This window comes from Alnus glutinosa, chromosome 5, assembly GCF_958979055.1.
Source record: "Alnus glutinosa chromosome 5, dhAlnGlut1.1, whole genome shotgun sequence".
Taxonomy (NCBI): Eukaryota; Viridiplantae; Streptophyta; class Magnoliopsida; order Fagales; family Betulaceae; genus Alnus; species Alnus glutinosa.
The window spans coordinates 28,548,461-28,567,274 of record NC_084890.1 but is presented as its reverse complement, the minus strand read 5'-3'; the positions used below and the strand labels follow the sequence as shown (position 1 = coordinate 28,567,274).

Here is an 18,814-nt window from a genome sequence, read left to right as displayed (position 1 = left end):
TATGCATTTATTTGTTTTTTAATAAGATTGAATTATTTATATAAAAAGATTAATCATTTTTTTTCATAGATACTTGACGAACTTACATAACTAAAGCCATGACAATCCAATGGCTCAACAACAACAAAAAAACATAAACTTAAACAAATGCATATTACTAATTACAAAAAAGATCAAGGTGGATCTTTACCGCTAACTATTCAGATCGAAGGGATAGGGGGCGGAGAGGTGGGAATGTTGCCAGTTGTTACTCTGGTTGCGGCCCAATGTGTTACATCATGAGCACAGAAGTCTGCACTTCTATCGATTTTCCTAGCAAACTAAGAACAATCGGGAGGTATAGATTCAATAGTAGAATAAATAGTAGAAGAGATTCGCCAATATTGAGCACATGATAGATCTTGAAGAGCCAAAATAACAATTAGAGAATCACCTTCAATAATAAAATGATTGAGACGAAATAATATAGCCAAGGAAACCGTCAACCTTGCTACTAATGCCTCTCCCATATCTGGATGACAAGGTTGACTGACTTGTGTAACTTATTGAATGATCTGTCCGTTGTGATTTCTACAGACGGATGCTTGTAAAGAGAAAGAATCTCTTATCGCCGTATCAAAATTAATCTTCAAAATGAATGGCGGTGGAGGGATCCATTTTTCATCCACTGAAATTGTTAGAACCGATTTCTAAGCTACTAAATGTTCCATAGAGACCTTGTTAACATTTTTGAAAAGTTGGAGAGCATCAAAAGCAATACCATCATGAAAAGCTTTATTACGGGAAAACCAAAGAAGATCACATGCCACAACAGCAAACATTTGAAAATAATGATGATCAGTTTTCGGAATATTTAAAACCAACTTAGGAGAAATGATGGCTTTGATCCAATTTAATATGTTTGGAAAATACAGCACTGTTGAATCTAGAGGCCAAGGTGAGAGTCTCCATATGATACGAGCATAAAAACACTTAAAAAGAACAAGTGATGTATTGAATCTTCACCGTCCTTCCGGAGAGAGGACAACGAGAATCCTGAGCAACAAGTAAAAATATGGAGCTAATACGATTCCGAGTTGAAAGAATGTTCCAAATAAATAATCTTAATCCATCATTAAGATTTAGTTTCTATAAACTTTTGCAAAAGGTAGAAGAAGTATCTAGTAAAGAAGTAATGGTTGAACGATTCTTCTGGTTAGTAAGATAAGCCAAGTTAAATTTGTTAAGTATGTTGACATTTGATATATATATATATATAGGCATAAAAGACAAATGACTGGTATATGAATATCTTTTCCCGTCGCTTTTCTCTACAAACAGGGCAAGATAATAATGCATATATTCCTCTCCTCTTCCTTTTTCATTTATTTCCCACATCCAAGCACAGGGAATGAGGGAAGTAAAGATATTTTCTCTACTTTTTCATTTCTCTATTATTATTATTAATTATTATTATTATTATTTTTTTTCAGCCAATGAAATGTAGAGTATGACCAAAAAATGCTACATTTTCCTTACAAGCCTTGTAAATTATAAATGCTTATTAAGTAAGGCTACATATTACACATTCATTGAACTTTTATTTTATTGAGTTGATGTGCCAGCCTGTTAGCCTTTAGATCAGCTTTGTTAAATAAAGAAGAAAATCAAAGCTGATGGCACTATCATATTTATCCAGTAAAATAAGAGTAAAATAAAAATATAGTATCTAACATTTCTCTCTCGTACCTATATAATTACTTATACATAAGGCTACACAACAAATCGAGCCATTCAAAAATAGCTTGGGTTTGGCTTGTATATCTGTATACAATCAAATTTTAAATTTATTGTTGAATTTATAGGGTTTAACGTGGGTCTCATCAATTCAAAGGTAAATTTAAAAACGAGATGTACAAGAGATGATGTGACATTGTCAATTTATGTTGATGTAACACTTGACACTTGACAGCAGAGTATTGGCTCTCGCCATAGAGAAAATAGGGTGGCAATTAACAAGTTTAATAATTTTTAATTTCTTGATTTATTATACATTCTATTTTGGATAATTCTTCATCAATTCCTCATATGTTCTGAATTATCCAAAAGACTTTATTTATCTAATTATTATCCAAAATCAACAGAATTCTACTGTCCGAAATAAAGGTAAAAAGGATGATCCCACCTCATAATATGCCGACATAATGTGAACTGAAACCCTAACTTTAATTCCCAAAGATAATAATTTGGAGGTGACACTGACCCATAATCCACCATAATGAGTCTAGAAAAACTCCTTAAATCATTAATCCCATGACAAAAACAAGCCTGGCAAATTCTACACCACTCAATTTCCCCTGTTCTCATCTCCCCAACATCATTTTCAGCCGTATTCAGCCAATTTCCCAATTCTTATTCAGGAGAGAGGAGTCATTCCAAAGTTCAAAAACCTCAGATATCCATTTCACTGTTATCACGCCCTTCAAAAAAAAAAAATTGAAACTTTTTGCACTAAAATAAGATCCTCCCTGATCTGCAACGAACATATTATTATTAGGCCCAAATACAGTGAGAGAAAAGACAGGGAGAATCTAAAGACACTCACTCGCTTCCACAAACGACCTTTCGACAATTTGCACCGGAAATTCCTGTAGATCCTCATCTGTACCAAGTACTATATTCTAGTTTTCAAAACCCACGCACATAATATTATTACATCAAAAGGAAGAGAGAGAGAGAGAGAGAGAGAGGGCATCAGGGACCCGAAAACAGAGACAACCCACGATCTGTGAGAAACCCTTTGTAGAACTTGCCCACGAGAGGCTACCAATCATGCCATCAGGTGCCAAGAAGAACAGGAGAAAAGCTGCGAAGAAAAAGAAGGAAAAGGAAGCCCACAACAACATCTCAACTAACGATCCTGAAGGTAGAGGCTTTTTCCCTTCGCTTTCTTTTTGAATACAGCCCCACAAGACTAATCTACTCTTTACCCATCTGTCATTCAATCATGCGCTCAACTTTTTCAATCTTTTTTTTTTTTTTTCTTTTTTGGATTTAATATTTTGGTAACTTGGGTTAATGGGTATTTTGTTAAAGCTTTCTGTTTTGCGTGATTTTAACTCTATGATTCCAATCAGTACTTAGCCATCTTTGTGCAGTTATACACGTATTTTTTAAATCTTTGTTTCTATTTGTTTTTCGTCAAGTTGAGTTTTAGGCTGCTCGTTGGTGCTTTCTGTTTTGCTTGATTTCAACGAAACCAGACCAATCCAAACTTTTTTTTTTTTATTTGTCGTTCAATTATACACTTACGTTTGCCAATCTTTTGTTTTGATTCTTTTATTGGTGGTCAGTTTGGGCTAATGGGTGGATGTTAATACCCCTTGTTTGGCTTGATTCTGATTGTGATTGGATCAACTTACATCTCTTGTTACTAAATCATGCTTCTTCTTCTTTTAAATTTCTTGTGTTGATTTGGCCAATAGGTGTTTACTAAACACTTGTTTTACTTTTCTTCTTGTCACTCAATCATAATCTATTTTTTAAGTTTTGATTTGATTTTATCGTCAGATTGGCTTAATAAATATTTGTTGGTTGTCACTTGTTACGCTTGATTTTGATTGGAAATCTTCTGATTGATTGAAACTATGTTAGGAAATGACGATGTGAAATCCCTAGATGGGAAGGAAAGTGAAAGTGGTGAGGTTAGTAGCCCTGTCTCACGGGACCAGGATAGTGACCAAAATCCATTTAATGAGAGGAATGAGGAATTGGAGGAGAGAGACCCATCATCCATTCGATCACTTGTTGCTGAGGACAAGTCTATGGAGGACGTATCTAGTGATACAGAGGTTTCCCAGAAAATAAGATCAGAGGATGATGGTGGTGTTAAAATTGAAAGGGAACTGAAATCTGATGAGAGTTCTGAGAGCAAAAATGGTAGCATTGAGCATGTTGAGTCTGCCAAGGAACCACATGATGGGGATGATCGGAGCTCTAGCAGTAGTAGTTCCGATGATGAGTCCCAAGCTACTGAGAAGAAACCAAAAGAGGAGCCCTACAATTTAGTGTTGGAAGCAAACTCATGTGATGATTTGGTTAAGCCAGTTGATTCTTTGCCGGTAGAGGTAACTTGGGTTACTGAAAATGCACCGGTTGGGGAGACTGTTAATTCAATTGCAGAAACGGCCCCAATTGTGGACTCTGTTAAGCCAATGATATCTGTGTCCGAGGAGACAATTCACATTACTGAAAGTGCTCCAGTTGAGAATCTAGTGATTGCTGATATGATTGAACCAGGATCAAAAGAAAGTGAGGAAAAATTGTCACCTAAATCCAAAGAGGCTCCAGCAGCTGTGACGGATTTGGCATTGAAGCAAAATGAGGATAAAGTATTTCCCTTATCCGATGAAAATGTTCATGCATCCTTGACTGTGGTGGAATCTGTGTCAAATGGATATGAGGGTAAAACATTGCCATCATCAAGTGCTCCTGCTACTGCAACTAGTAATGGCGGAACAAATGAAAAAGATTCTGAGAGTAAAATCTTGCCATCATCAAGTGCTCCTGCTGCTGCAAGTAGTAATGGTGCAGCAAATGAAATAGATTCTGGGGGTAAAATATTGGCATCATCAAGTGCTCCTGTTGCTGCAACTAGTAATGGTGCAGCAAATGAAAAAGATTCTGAGATTCCTGAATGTTCTGAAAACCAGGTATTGCCCCCATATTTTCTTGATTTTAGATTTACAGTAAAATGCACCAAAATAAATGTGCTTATCTTTTGTTTAATTGGCATGTAGCCTCTGGTAGCACCAGCCCCACGAGTCGTGCAAAAACCCTTCTGGTTGAGTTGCTGTGGATTGTTTGATGTGCTTACAGGCTCTGGGAGATAAGTTCAGGTTGTTATTTCTAATCCAGTTTAAATAGATTTGTCTCTATTTTTTTTTCCTAAAATAATTTTTTGGTGAGATGCTGAAATTTGCTCATATCCTGTCTTTCTATGTGTGTCTTCCTTTGCACCCCACCATTTCTTTTTCCATTCCACCCAGGTTGGGTTGTTATTAGGATGTTGCTACTGTATATGAGAGATTTTCGAGCTATATGGTATTGGTTGATTACACCAGACTACTCTAATAGTGTTCTCTCTCTCTCTCTCTCTCTCTCTCTCTCTCTCTCTCTAAATATGTGATTCAAGGGTCTTGTGTGTATATGCTTTGAAATACAGTCAGTCTTTTATATGGCAAGCAGATGGTAAGGATAATGAAAAGGACCTATTGTAGCAAAGAAAGTTCTAAGATTGGCCAAAGTAGTTTGTCTTTCTAGTAAATATTACATGGAAGAAATATAATATCTGTTGCCATGCAATTTCTACCTAACATTTGATTTGCAATTCATGTTTCCATTTTGCTTTAGGGAAACTAGTATAAAGGGCCCTGTGGCATATATCAATTGCTTGATGATGTAAATTTCACATTTGTGACAAATAGTATGTAAGATATGAGTAGTGTTTTTTGTTTGGTTAAAAGTTTGGACAAGTGCTCTAAAATCAAAGGGATCTCAAGATATGTTGGTAAAAAGATTATTTTGAGGAAGTAAGTGCAAGTTGTTGGAGAACTTTGAAATGGGAAGATTGATGGTCATTCAATACCTTTCTTACTATGTTCTTGCTAGGGAAATTTACAGTAGTTGTGCTGCCCACAAAATAAGAAATTGGTGTCTTCTCTTATTGGTTTACTTGTTCTGAACTAAATGAAAATCCGATTACAAGGCTTGAAGGACCAGCCACATTATAAAGTAAAAAAGTGTTGGGTAGTCAAGAAAACATTTCTAGTTTGTGAATATCATGCCAAAGGTAATCATGATAGAGGTAAATATATTAGAAATGGATGTAATAGTAAATTGAGATGATCATCATGTGCGATGGAGGTCACTTTTAAGAAGCATTATTGTTCAAGCTGGTGTCATTACGAGGATATGGGAAGAACATATAAGACATGAAAATTCTGATAAAGGATGAATGGTAGAAAAGGTTGAGATGCCGTGGTCATGCCTAATGAAGGCTAATGACTAGACATTTGGAAAGTAACACTTTTCAAGTTGAAGTCACTGTGAGGGCCTGGAAAGTTGTTGATTTAGTGAAATGAGAAAATAGTATTGGTGGTTGTTGATACTTATTTAAAAAAAAAGTGGCCCTTGACAAAAAGCATAATTAGATGACACAATCCAGCTAATCTACACAAAACAATTAAAGTAGGATCTTAATGTTTTTCATCGAGTCAATAATGAATAATGTTTCAAGAAAATTGTTGAATTCTGTCTATGATGCATAACAGTTCAAGTTGTCAATTGCTAGTTGAATATTTTAATGTACTTCTGAAATATTTAACTCTGCCAAGACTTTTCTGTGGTTCATAAATATTTCACCCAACTCAGCAGACCTTAACTTTCACTATAAGTTAAGGTCTTATAGTGAAAGTTATATCAAAAAAAAAACTTTCACTATGTGGGGTTGCTATGGGAATACTCTTTTAATCTTTTGGATATCTCAAGAATCATGCCCTACACCATATCATTGGCGATTTTTTTTTATTTTTTATTATCTCTTATGGTTAGGAAATGGACATCATTTGCTGTCATATGTCAATTACTCTAACTTTCAGTTTTAGGGTTTTGCTTGGTGAGATTGATTCATGAACTTCGGCATTTTTTTTTTTTATGGTTTCTTATGTATTCCGTGTATCAAGTAATGTTATGTCTGGTGGGCACTTATTTTATAATGCATATGGCTATATCAATATGCATCAGACACCCTTCTAGTGTTGGCCAGCTATTTGTGTTTCTTGTCTCTCACAATTATAATGTAGTGTAATTTAGCATCCCTTGCCCACACACATGCAGTATATTCAGGTTTATGAATTTATTGATTTTTTGTCAAAATTTTTGTTTCCCTATTATGATGATACAAGCTTACTGTGGGTGGATCATGGATTTTATGGAAGAATTCTGTGGCACTTAGTTGCAGTGGAGCAAACATTTCATTTGAAGGGAGAGCAAAAAGCATTTTCATTTATAGTCAAAATATGTTTTGCCATGTTAAGGTCTGATAAGATCGTCAGGCCCATGTCCTTGCTTCTTTTGGTCCCTCTTACCAAAAATCTGAGATTCTCCAACTTTACTACTACTATTATTGACTCGAGAGACTTTTGAGTGGCATTAAGCAAAGCTCTGACATTCCATAAGCTTGTTCAACTTTCCTTCTTCTTGTCCTTGTTCAATTTCTGCATATTTCTTGGTTTCCTTCAATTTGAACTAGGGTACTACAAGTTTGTTGAGACTATAATCTTTTTTCACTCTTCAATTCATAGTTATTGAGCTTTAGCTCGGGTTGTGGGATTTAGTCACAAGCTTCTTAGTTGGGTTGAGATGGTTACAATAAGTTATATTTCTAGGCTAGCAAATTGTGCAACTAATGGATGCTTGAGATAGCGACTTTTCAATTTCTATTAGAGAAATTAGTGCTTTCCTTTCTTTGTTTAACTTATATTATTTCCTGAGCCACCCTTTTTTTTTTCTTTTTTTTCTTTTTAACTATTTTTTTTTTGTTCTCAAGGGGAGTGGGAAGGGAAGAGTCGAATTAGTGACCTCAGCTTCTTGAAGTGTGGTTCCCAACCGATTGAACTACCCTTTAGGGACTCTTGAGCCTCTTTTACTCTGCATCATGCAATGCTTTTGCCTTTAATGACCTTGTGGGTTTGATGTTGGAGACTAGATGCAGTAATCTTTAGTTCCTAGCAAATTCCTTTTAGAGCTTCTGTTTGCCTTGTGAATTGGATTGCTGTCTCAGTGGTGCTGGTGTGATCTGAAACATTGGAAGTGAGGGATTATTTCCTTCCTGATTGGCTCACAATTGCTGGTATAGCTTGACTCAGATCTTGTGATTTGAACACCTCCCTTGTTGATTTTCTAGTTTTTTGTTTCCTTTTGTTTTCATTTTCCTTAGATTCAACCCACCCAATTTAAAACCAAGTATTGGTTAGTAGTTACTGTCTATCAGCGTGAGGGATGAGGCACTTGTATAATTGTTTTTAGGGAAAAATTACACTTATACCCCTTGAACTGACGCATCATTTGCAAACACCCCCTTCAAACTACCATTTGTGACACTTTGACCCTCCCGAGCTACCATTTCCTTCCAATTGTCACCCTTCATAAATGTTCGTTGTTAAAATAGACGGAAAAATGGTGCACGTGATCCACATGTGCTAATTTTTTTACTTGAAATGTCCAAAATACTTTGATTTTGATAGTTGGAATGTTGTAATTGACCTCCATATGGCAAAATAATAATAATAAATAAATATAGAGGAGGGCTGGGCAGACCACTCCTCAACTGTGAGGGAGTGTTCAGCCACCCCCAAAATCCTTAAGGGGTGGTTTGACGATGTGAAAGGCATCTACTGTTCAAAATCAATTGTTCTTTATTATGTAATTCTTTATTTATTGTCTAAATTATACTCTCTTCATAAAAAAAAAAGAAGCAAAAATATAAATCAAAGTGGTTGTCTCTTTATATTGTTTATTTTCATTTTGATATACTTATACATGTAATGAAATACATGAAAACCTTAAGGGGGTGATTGTTTGACCCCCTTAACTCCCTCTTTTTCTTTAAAAAAATTTTGTTGCATATTTTTTTGTTTGGTAGAAGGGCAACTTGAACATTTCAAGTAAAAAAATTGCACATGTAAGTCACAACTTTTATCCATTTTAATGCCAAAAGCTAACGGAAGCTGCAAATTGATATTAAATGGTAGTATATAGTATTGCAAATGGTAGTTTGGAGAGGTCTTTGCTAATGAGTTGTCAGTTTGAGTGTGATAAATGTAATTTCCTTTTGTTTTAGACTTTTTGACTGTTTGGTGAATTTACTTATGCCTTGGACGTGGTTGATGCTGCAGTATAATAAAGTAATTGAATTAACACTATCTTTTTCACCCTTTTAATGGAGTTGTTGAAAATTTCCATGGTTTCTTTTTTTATGCAGAAACAGAGTTTGGATGGGCCCCAGGGACTCGTGAAGCTTGTGAAAGTGGAGGAGTTGGTCTAGAGAATTTTTTGATATTTCAAACTAGAGTTGTTCTTGGTTTTTCCCAATAAATGACGGGCAGGAGGCCTGACCATATAGACTGTCTTAAGATTTGTGGTGATGATGTCAATATTTGTAGGCGGCTTAGTGTCCCTAGCTTTTTCAGTACATTGCTTGCATACTTTTGTATTCCAGTGTTTCTTCTAGGTGGTGTGCTGTATTTAGTTTCTTTTGCAATGGGTAGGGCAGTGGTGCGACCTGGATTTTACAAGTTTTTTTTGTGTGATATCAATATTCATTTGGTTGCTGTCATGGTGTTTTCTAATGGACAGAGGATTTGGCTTAGAAGCTGTAAAAAAGTTACAACGTATGTGTTGTAGTTTTTTCAACGGTATAGATTTATTTTATGTATCAATGTTTTGCTTTTCTGGCATATGGGTTTGTTTTAATGCTACATCCAGCCTTTTTCATTGCATGGCTGTCTTCTTTTTATTGATGGGGGTGCTTTTGGGAATGGATTTTTCCCTTTTGGAAGGTTAAAAGAGAACCATTGGGCAAGGTTTGATGTGGCTGGTTCTGACATGTATCTAAATGAACCAGTTTGATATCTTCTTACATACACAAGATGGACTTTTGTGCCTTATTTTGTTCTATGCAGAGCAGTGAAATTACCAGGACTTCGACATGTCACGAATCCTCTTGAAAGAGGGAGTGCCTTCGGGAACACGGACTCAGGTGGTATATGGTTGTTGTCCGTTCATGTTGTAAGGTGTTGGGTTAAGTCCCACAACACTACCGTTAAGTTTGAAACCCTGAGCAAATTTCTGATGGTAAGCCAAAGGAAGATGAGGATGGCGTCAAGTCATCATGCCCTTAATTGCCCTGGGCCTAATACCGCGAGGGTGAGTAATTTGCTATCAGAAAGCCTCATTAAGGTTGGAGCTGTTTTGTTAATGTAATATCGTCGAGGTTAGAAGTCTACAAACTCTTTTTTGTTTTCCAATATGATGAAAAAGTGCTGCTGTTTCACTTGTTGGAAATTTCAAATCACTCAACAACCCGGTGGACTGATACACAGAAATATAGCAAATTTTTTAGCAAACCATCTCTTATTATTTGTTTATACAAATCAAATCAAATCAAATTGTAATCACACCATTCACACCAAAGCCTGCCAAATCTTTGGCCAGGTTTTTGTACACGGTTAAGGGGTAAAAAATGAACCAAAAAAAAAGAAAAAAGATAAAAGAAAAAGAAGACAAGTCACACAGACACCATGTTAATCAACTTTCAGGTTCATCTTCTTGATGCAGCGGCATGAATGGCTGCAATGTAAGCAAGCTGCGTCGCCGAAAGGATGATTAGGAATGCCTCCATCGTTCTCTGCAAGAACAAAGCACTTGTGTTTGAATTTCCCATATGAAAGGAAGTCTACACAAACTCAATATTAAAACTGCAGTGATGATATATATATATATAAATCTTTTTGGGAAATCTTACCAGACGGGCATTTCTGATGCGTAGCTCAATCTCTTTGCAGGCAAACCTGCGAAATTTACTTAGCTGATTAGAATCAACGAACAACCCCCCATTTCTGATGCATTTTTTTTTGTTGCCAAATTGCTTGTTGGAGATACAGAGGAAAAATGATGAGTGGTAATATATATATCTCATTCTTACCCCATGGCGAGGAGTGTAAGAGTCCAAGCAATGGCAGCTGTTGCAGCGGCAGATGGCAAGCTTTCTAGAGTCCAAGAACGAAGATGGTTCAATCCAGATATTGTTGATGCAGCACCAACAACTCCGGCGAGCAAAGCAAACATGACAAAGAACCCAGTCGCAGCATTTCCCATCGGGAAGTATATGGGTGAAAAATGTGCCGGAAGATCAAATCCAGGTCCTGCACTGCTCAAACCTGATTAGCACGCCGTTATAAGTAACGTCCCGGCTTCACGTTAAAAAGATGAATAACTCACATAGAGCGAGTAGATTATAAAGGTAGATATGAATGATAAATCTCATTGATTCCGTAGTAGGTGAGACAATAGTTTATAAGTAGGGTTAAATCTACTTTTAATTGGCCCCCTCCACAAACAATCATTTTTTATAAAGCCCAATAGGTATGATACTTAGACCCATCAAACTACCAATTTGTTGCAATTAATTAAGCCACTTTTTTGTCATTCTTCTAAAAATACTCATATTTTCTTTTTAAAAAAAATTAAATTTCTATAAAAGAAAACAAATTTTTATTAAATTCTAAAATATATAGAGTAAGGTTCGACTAGTAGAGAAAGAATTTGCATGAAATTTTTTTATTTTGATTTTAGTTTTTTTTTTTTTTTTTAAGAAAATAGGGGTATTTTTGAAAAAATGGCAGAAAAGTGGCTTAATTGCAACAAAATGATAGTTTGATGGGTTTAAGTGTCACACGTGTCCGTACGTGAGGCTTTATAAAAAATGACTGTTTGTTGAGAGTGCCAAAGTATATATTTAACCCTTATAAGAGATTATAGAGAACCGACTAGTCTCTTTGGAGTGATATTGTAAATGTGAGCTTTCCGTTATGGTATCAAAGCAACCTAGTAATATCATGTGGTATTGGAAAATTTCTAAATTGATTAATGCTTTTGGAATAATATAAATTACAAATGCGTGCGACTAGTGCTTTCTCTAGGTCGTTACAAATGGTATTAGAAAACCTAGCTGGTAACTCCATGTTGTACTAGAGCACTGCATGATGGCCGGGCCTTGACGAGAACGTCAATAATTTAAGAGGAGAAATTATAACACGTCGCCAGAAGTAGCAGACAAACACAAATGACAAGAAATGAGAGGAAGGGAGGAAAAATACCGATGATGAACCCATGATCAATTGCTCTGTTCATTGCCCACCCGCCAAGGCCCAGAACTATGACATACATGCAGAAATTCAGGATCAAAAGGAGCCCGGCAACTGGTTTCAATTGCTCACCAGCCATCTTTGAACAATCTGCTACAGAATAGGGAAAGAGGGAGGAGTTTTTCAGGAACCCTAAAAGTGCAGGGAAGATTACTACTTGATATGCATGTGCTTTGTGCAAGAAGGGGTCTTATAATAGCATGGCATGAGGGTTTTGGTTCTTTTCTTGCTAAGGCTGTTGGGTATATACAAAGGATGCTGTTGGGGTTGTAAAGAGGATGTTTCATAGTCAAGGCAAGCCAACAAAAATGCAAGATTCTTGCTTCTCTTACATGTAAAAGCTTTCCTTTTAAAACTAAATTCCAATTTGGGATTTCTGCCAGAAGTTGTTCAAGGAGGAAAGTCATATTCTTTGCCAGCCCCAATGGAACTTAGGTGTCTAATTTTGTTAAAAATTTATTAATCTTGTTTATTCATATAGCACAAGTTGGAGTATGGACTCTAAATTTAGGCAGCTTAACATGGATACGGTGAATAGGTTTAACTTTTCGTGTTCCATCAGCTTTGAAGCTTTTAACGTATTGTAAGGTATTTATTCTTGTATCAAAGCAGGCATCTTGTAACGTGTTCGAATCTCCTAAAGGCAACTATAGAAATAGCCATATGGTGCTTGAGTGAAGCCGCCACAACAATGTAAAAGACTAATAGATCCAAAGTGAAAGTCGTTATAAAGTGGGTTGCCATGGATGTTGGCACATAAGCATGATGGATTGTTATGACCTTATCGGACCCAATTTGGAGTATGGGCACTAGATTGGGCCATATTAGTATGAGATAGATTTAAGGGCTTAACTTTCTGCATTCCTTAAGCTTGTATCAATTAGGTACCTACCATAAATTGCCTAAAAAAAGGAAAAAAAGCTCAGAAATTAAAGCTATTGGTTTATTGGGCTATTATTAAAAAAAAATTAATTAATTTAAAAACAATAAAAATTAATTATAATTTATTAAAAATTGAGAATAAAAAAGAGATAATTGAATAATTGGTCCATAGGATTGGCTTAAATTACAAATTATTTCCTGTGGTTTAAAAAGTTTATGGAGGGTCCTTGTGAGAAATTATAATTGCAAAAATCATTTCCTGAACACGTTTTTCATCTGCTAAGTTAACAAATTTCGTTAGTCAACTACGTCACACCCAATAAAAAGCTGACACGTGTCAATTACAATAAAAAATAAAAATCTAATAAAAATATAAATAAATAAAACAAAAACATTTGTTTTCTTTTCTAAAAAAAAAAAAGAAAAAAGAAAAAACTGAAGGGGTGCGCGCCACCCCTGGCCACCTCTGGGGTGGTCGTGGCCTCCCCCAGGGGTTGGGGGTAGCCTTCGAGTCACTCTTAAATGCCTTTTCAGCCACTTTCATTGACTGCGCGTGACTAGGCCACCTCTAAAGGAGTGGCTGCCCAACCTGCAACCACCCCTTCAATATTTTTTTTTTAAATTTTTTTAATTTTTTTTAAAAAATAAATATTTTTATTTTATTTATTCATTTTTTTACTGAATTTTTTTTTAAAAAATTGTAATTGACACGTGTTGGCTTCCTATTGGGTGTGACGTGGCTGACTAACTTGGTGGATGAAAATCGTGTTTAAGAATTAATTTATAATTATAGTTTAATACAAGAACCCTCCATAAAATTTTTGAACCATATAAATTGATTTGTAATTTAGACCGACTCCGAGAATTAAAGTTAATAACCAAAGTGTACATTTTTATGCAGAGCAACGACACTGCAGTTTTAGTAATAGCAAATGGTGCGCGTTTCGTGACCGACACAACACGGCGCTTTATATAGTTGTTAGCGATAAGACGGTGCGTTTTGATGTATTTCTCCTCTAAAATCTCGTAGTCGTTTCTCTCGGGGATCGTTACACAAAGGAATATCCATGTTAACATTTCGCGCCACTTATCGAAATTTTAGATTTCCACGCGCTTCGTTTTCATTCTCTATTCCACGCTCTAATTCGAGCCCTCCCTCTTATAGATCGTTGCTCTCTGATCACCTAAAGAACCACAGATTAGACGAAGCTCGTGAAGTTTTGGATAGAATCCCAGTTCGAAATGTAACTCTATGCACCATGATGATCAACGGATATGCGCGAAATCATAGACTCGGAGACGCCTTGAAGCTGTTTGACGAAATGCCGGAGAGAGACGTGGTTTCCTGGAATTCGATGATCAAAGGGAGTTTGGACTGTGGGGATTTGGGTATGGCTGTGAAGCTTTTTGATGAAATGCCGGAGAGAAATGTTGTGTCTTGGACGACGATGGTTAATGGGTTTTTGCAATTTGGGAATGTTGAGATGGCCGAGCGCTTGTTTTGGGAGATGCCGGTGAGGGATGTGGCGGCCTGGAATTCGATGATTTATGGGTATTGTGGTAAAGGTAAGGTTGAAGATGGTATGAGATTATTTGAGGAGATGCCTTGTCGGAATGTGATTTCGTGGACTTCGATGATTGGTGGGCTTGACCAGAATGGGAAGAGCAATGAAGCTTTGCGTCTTTTTAGGAAGATGGTGGATTCTGGTGTTGAGCCCACTTCGACTACATTTGTTTGTGTATTGACTACTTGTGCAAATATATTAGCTTCACATCTAGGTGTTCAGATTCATGGACAGATTGTTAAGTTAGGGTACCGCTTTGATGAATTTATATCTGCTTCACTTATAACGTTTTATTCAAATTGCAAGCAAATAGAGGATGCTTGCAAGGTTTTCCATGAGGTCATGCATAAAAATGTAGTAGTGTGGACAGCTCTTGTAACGGGATATGGTTCAAATTGTAAGCATGAGGATGCAATGAAGTTTTTTGGGGATATGATAAAGATGGGCGTCCTTCCAAATCAATCTTCTTTCACAAGTGCTTTGAATTCATGTTCTGGATTAGAGGCTCTTGATATAGGCAAAGAGGTCCACACGGTAGCTATTAAGCTTGGTTTGGAAACTGATGTCTTTGTGGGTAATTCTATCGTTGTCATGTATACTAAATGTGGAAATATAAATGACGGTGTAACTGTATTTAAAAGAATTCAGGAGAAGAATATTGTCTCATGGAATTCGATTATTGTTGGATGTGCACAACATGGGTGTGGCTTCTGGACTCTGACTCTCTTTAACCAAATGATCCGGGCGGGGGTAGACCCAGATGAAATCACATTCACAGGGTTGCTTTCTGCGTGTAGCCATTCTGGGATGTTACAGAAAGGGAGACGTTTTTTCAAATATTTCAGTCAAAATAAACATATTGAGGTGAAGCTTGAACACTATTCTTGTATGGTTGATGTCTTGGGCCGATGTGGTGAGTTGGAAGAAGCAGAGGAGTTCATAAGAAATATGCCTATAAAAGCAAATTCCTTGATCTGGCTAGCTTTGCTTAGTGCCTGTAGGATGCATTCTAACTTATATGTGGCCGAAAGAGCTGTAAAATGCATTTTTGACCTAGAACCAAATTGTAGTGCAGCATATGTTTTATTATCTAATTTATATGCTTCTGCAAACAGATGGGGTGATGTCTCCAGGATACGGGGGAAGATGAAACATAGTGGAATTGTAAAACAAGCAGGATCCAGTTGGGCTAAGGTATGAATTTCTTTCTGGAGATAGGTCCCACCCCCTCAGCAAAAAAATATATAAAAAACTGGACTGGTTGGGAGGAAAGCTGAAGGAATATGGTTATATTCCTCATCGACAGTTTGCTTTGCATGATGTTGAGGTCGAACAAAAGGAAGAGATATTGTCTTATCATAGCGAGAGGCTTGTCATTTGATTTGGGTTGATTAGTACTGTGTAGGGGAGTACAATAACAGTAATGAAGAATCTTTGTGTACGTGGCGACTACCATTCTGCCATTAAGCTTATAGCAAAGATTGTTGGGCGGGAGATCATTGTAAGAGATTCTAGCCGCTTTCATCACTTCAGGAATGACATTTGTTCTTGCGGGGATTATTGGTAGTGCTACTCATGGGTTTCTCGGACAAACCTATGTGAAATTGTTTTGCGGGGCTTTATAATGCTTGAAATGATTTACAGTAAAGCATGTTTAGGCATACCATATCATGCCCATAAAATCAGGAACTGTCTAAGGATTGATGAGATTAAGAAACTCTTTGGCCATCTTTAGGTATGAGTTGAGGATAAAGCACGCCACTTTTTAGCTAGTTTAAGGTTCCCTGGATGTAGATACTGCAGCATTTAGTGATACCTTATCAGATTTTGAACAGAGAAGTGAAGTTGTCTTGTCTACAAAAACTCTATATTTGGTGTTGCTTCTAGATCCTTGTTTCCAGATGGTCCTCTTCATCAGTTAAAGAAACATTTTAGTGGTGATGGTTATGGAATAAGAAATTGGCGTTCTCAAAGTGGTGAGTGGGAGTTCTATTGATCCATGTTTCTGTGGCAATCCCGTAATGGGGTATGCAAGAATAGTTTTGTAGATAGAAGTAAATTTTGAGTAATTCTCTAAGTAGGACTAGAGCCCTTCTTGTGTCTTCGCAAATGTCATGTAGCTTTTAAAATCATCATTGGATCAAAATCCAATAATGATCATCTTAAATTCAATGATAATTTTAAAAGTTACATGATATTTGGGAGGACGCAAGGAGGACGTCCTCCTTATAGCATTACTCGTAAACTTTATGATGCACACCAACTATTTCAAAGGGGAAAATGTTGTTCATAGTGGCCAGAAGCAAATCCAATTCTGGTGAATGTGATAATTTGGTAGATAGTTGAGAGATTCAACAATGAATTATAAAACCTTTCCTTGGATGGTGACTGTATCAGCAATGGGAGTGAAGAGTTGTATGCTGCAAATCAATCTCTCCATGGCTATCCCCTCAGTGGGATACATACATATGTAAATCAAAATTACTGGTGATATGGCATTCAATAGAGCTCAGTTTCAAGTTAATTGGTTATTCAATGAATTATGATATTAACCACTTATTTCAGTGGAATAGGAAGCATCTCCTCTTAAATTACTCATGAGGATAAGCATACAAAATATGCAAGCTTATGTATTTGGATATACCCTTGAAAGAAGACAACTTTCTTGATGTTGGTGTTCATATATAAATGGGACTCTGCATCTCAAACTGAGGATTTAATGGTACACAGTTTTAAGGCTCTTTTTTGAATTTTTATGATCATGAGAGAGACCTTGGATTTGGACCATAAAGGTTTATGCTTGCATCATGAATCTTGAGAAGGTTGATCTTTGAGAGGTGTTTGGATGGTGAGGATTAGAGAGGATTTGAAAACCTTGAATTAGCAAAGCTATATTTTACTGAAGGTTGAGTAGAATCTTGAATAATTTTTGTGATCCAACTTTGCTGAAACTCTTTTTTGTGCATGCCGAGATTAAAAGGAATTAGTGTCTGGATTGACTGAAGAATGAAGGATATTACAAGTCCCATGGAAATTCTGAGAAAAAAGAGAGTTACAAATGCTCGGCCCTGTCATGTGGCACTCTATCCACAACGTCAAGGGAGCATTTTAACAGAACTAAAACAAAGTAGCAGAGAAAAAGAATTTTTATTAAAAAAAAAAAAGAAAAAAAGAAAAAAGGAAAGGTGGCATTGACGTTAAAGAAGAAGAAAAAAAAAAAAACAAAGAAAAAACTTGTGATACAAATACACAACACAAAGTTTCATCAACGTACAGAAATAGAGAGTGGCCAGATAGGACCAGGACCAGGATCCTCTCCAGTTGAGAGGAACTAGAGAGGAGCCGATAAGTTATAATTATGAGTATTTTTGTAATTTCACATATCATGTAAAATTACAAAAATACCCCTAATTATAATTGATCAGCTCATCTCCGGTTAAAAATCAACAGGAAAGGAATTTGTTGCGGCCAAATAGGGATAGTCGCAAGGCGCCCCCACTTTGGAGAGTGGCCCATGCGGTCAAACTATTTCTCGTTTTTTTTTTTTTTTTTAATTGGATGTGACGTGGCAATACAATTAAAAATTTAACAAAAAATAGACGGAATGATTTATTTGATAAAAATTAAAACCTCATTGAATAAATCGATAGAATTTAAACATTAAGAAGTACAAATCATATAGGACGCATTTTTCCCTTTTAAAAATGTAGACCAAATTAATGCACTTATTGTATGCTTATCCTCTCATCATTCATCAACTCTTTTTTCCCAAAATGCCCATACTTATAGTCGTTATAAAGCTCAGTTTATTATGGGCGCCAAACCCATTTCATTTTCCCATTCCTCATAACAACCATCTCTCTCTGAAGAAACTCTCTCAAGAAAACCAGCAAACCCATCTCTTAATTTGGAACTCCGATTATATCTCCATTCTCTTGCTGATCTTGTTTTTGGTATTTCAAGTTTCTTGACGAAGACATTTCTAGCAATATGGAAGGTGAGGCACAGAAGCTCTTGAGCAACGGGATTCAAAATATGTGTGAATTTCATGCCAAGACTTTGACTTTTGATCAAAAGATGCGAGACCTGATGCGTGAATGTAAAGAAGGATTAACCAAGAAAGATGGGTCAGATTCTGGAAAGAAGAGTTTGATGGGGTGGATAAAAGCATTTCCCACATCTAATGAAGAATCCGGGGTTGTGATTACAAGATTGAAGGCTCGAGCAGTTGATGCTGGGATTAAGCTCTGTAATCTGGCTATTGATTTTGTGTTTATGATGATGTCGAGGCAAGAAGAATTGGCCGCGAAGATTTGGAAATTCAGGTCTGCTCTCGAATGGGTCATTGAAGATGGGAATTTTAATTCCATGGTGATTGATAAGGTTCTCACTCTACTGGAA

General features: G+C 36.4%; 3 protein-coding genes across 4 annotated transcripts; 2 read left to right on the top strand and 1 right to left on the bottom strand.

Moving 5' to 3' along the window:
• The first annotated feature begins 2,363 nt into the window (after positions 1–2,363).
• On the top strand, positions 2,364–9,497 carry LOC133867900 (uncharacterized). The gene is made up of 4 exons (XM_062304667.1): positions 2,364–2,905; positions 3,634–4,691; positions 4,779–4,877; positions 9,023–9,497. The coding sequence occupies exons 1-3, from the start codon at positions 2,812–2,814 to the stop codon at positions 4,869–4,871; spliced, it is 1,245 nt and encodes a 414-aa protein (XP_062160651.1). The 5' UTR covers positions 2,364–2,811; the 3' UTR covers positions 4,872–4,877; positions 9,023–9,497.
• Positions 9,498–10,132: 635 nt separating this feature from the next.
• Positions 10,133–12,175, bottom strand: LOC133867901 (membrane protein PM19L-like). Of its 2 annotated transcripts, none has more exons than XM_062304668.1 (4): positions 11,919–12,175; positions 10,745–10,979; positions 10,565–10,610; positions 10,133–10,447 (listed from the first exon to the last, which is right to left on the bottom strand). In XM_062304668.1, the coding sequence occupies exons 1-4, from the start codon at positions 12,043–12,045 to the stop codon at positions 10,361–10,363; spliced, it is 495 nt and encodes a 164-aa protein (XP_062160652.1). In that variant the 5' UTR covers positions 12,046–12,175; the 3' UTR covers positions 10,133–10,360. The 2 variants fall into 2 exon arrangements, with proteins under 2 accessions (XP_062160652.1, XP_062160653.1); XM_062304669.1 differs by having other exon boundaries at positions 10,745–10,964; positions 11,919–12,142.
• A 1,695-nt stretch (positions 12,176–13,870) lies between these two features.
• On the top strand, positions 13,871–17,009 carry LOC133869470 (pentatricopeptide repeat-containing protein At5g46460, mitochondrial). The gene is given in 2 exon segments (XM_062306482.1): positions 13,871–15,603; positions 15,605–17,009. Coding segments are annotated over 2 exon segments (2,064 nt in total). The 5' UTR covers positions 13,871–13,915; the 3' UTR covers positions 15,981–17,009.
• Positions 17,010–18,814: the final 1,805 nt, after the last annotated feature.

Coding starts and splice junctions, on each gene's coding strand:
- LOC133867901 (XM_062304668.1), bottom strand. CDS start 12,045: ATGGCTGGTGAGCAATTGAAACCAGTTGCCGGGCTCCTTTTGATCCTG. Junction 10,980..11,918: donor TGATCATGGGTTCATCATCG/GTATTTTTCCTC, acceptor CGTGCTAATCAG/GTTTGAGCAGTGCAGGACCT. Junction 10,611..10,744: donor CTTACACTCCTCGCCATGGG/GTAAGAATGAGA, acceptor TAAATTTCGCAG/GTTTGCCTGCAAAGAGATTG.
- LOC133867900 (XM_062304667.1), top strand. CDS start 2,812: ATGCCATCAGGTGCCAAGAAGAACAGGAGAAAAGCTGCGAAGAAAAAG. Junction 2,906..3,633: donor CTCAACTAACGATCCTGAAG/GTAGAGGCTTTT, acceptor AAACTATGTTAG/GAAATGACGATGTGAAATCC. Junction 4,692..4,778: donor CTGAATGTTCTGAAAACCAG/GTATTGCCCCCA, acceptor ATTGGCATGTAG/CCTCTGGTAGCACCAGCCCC.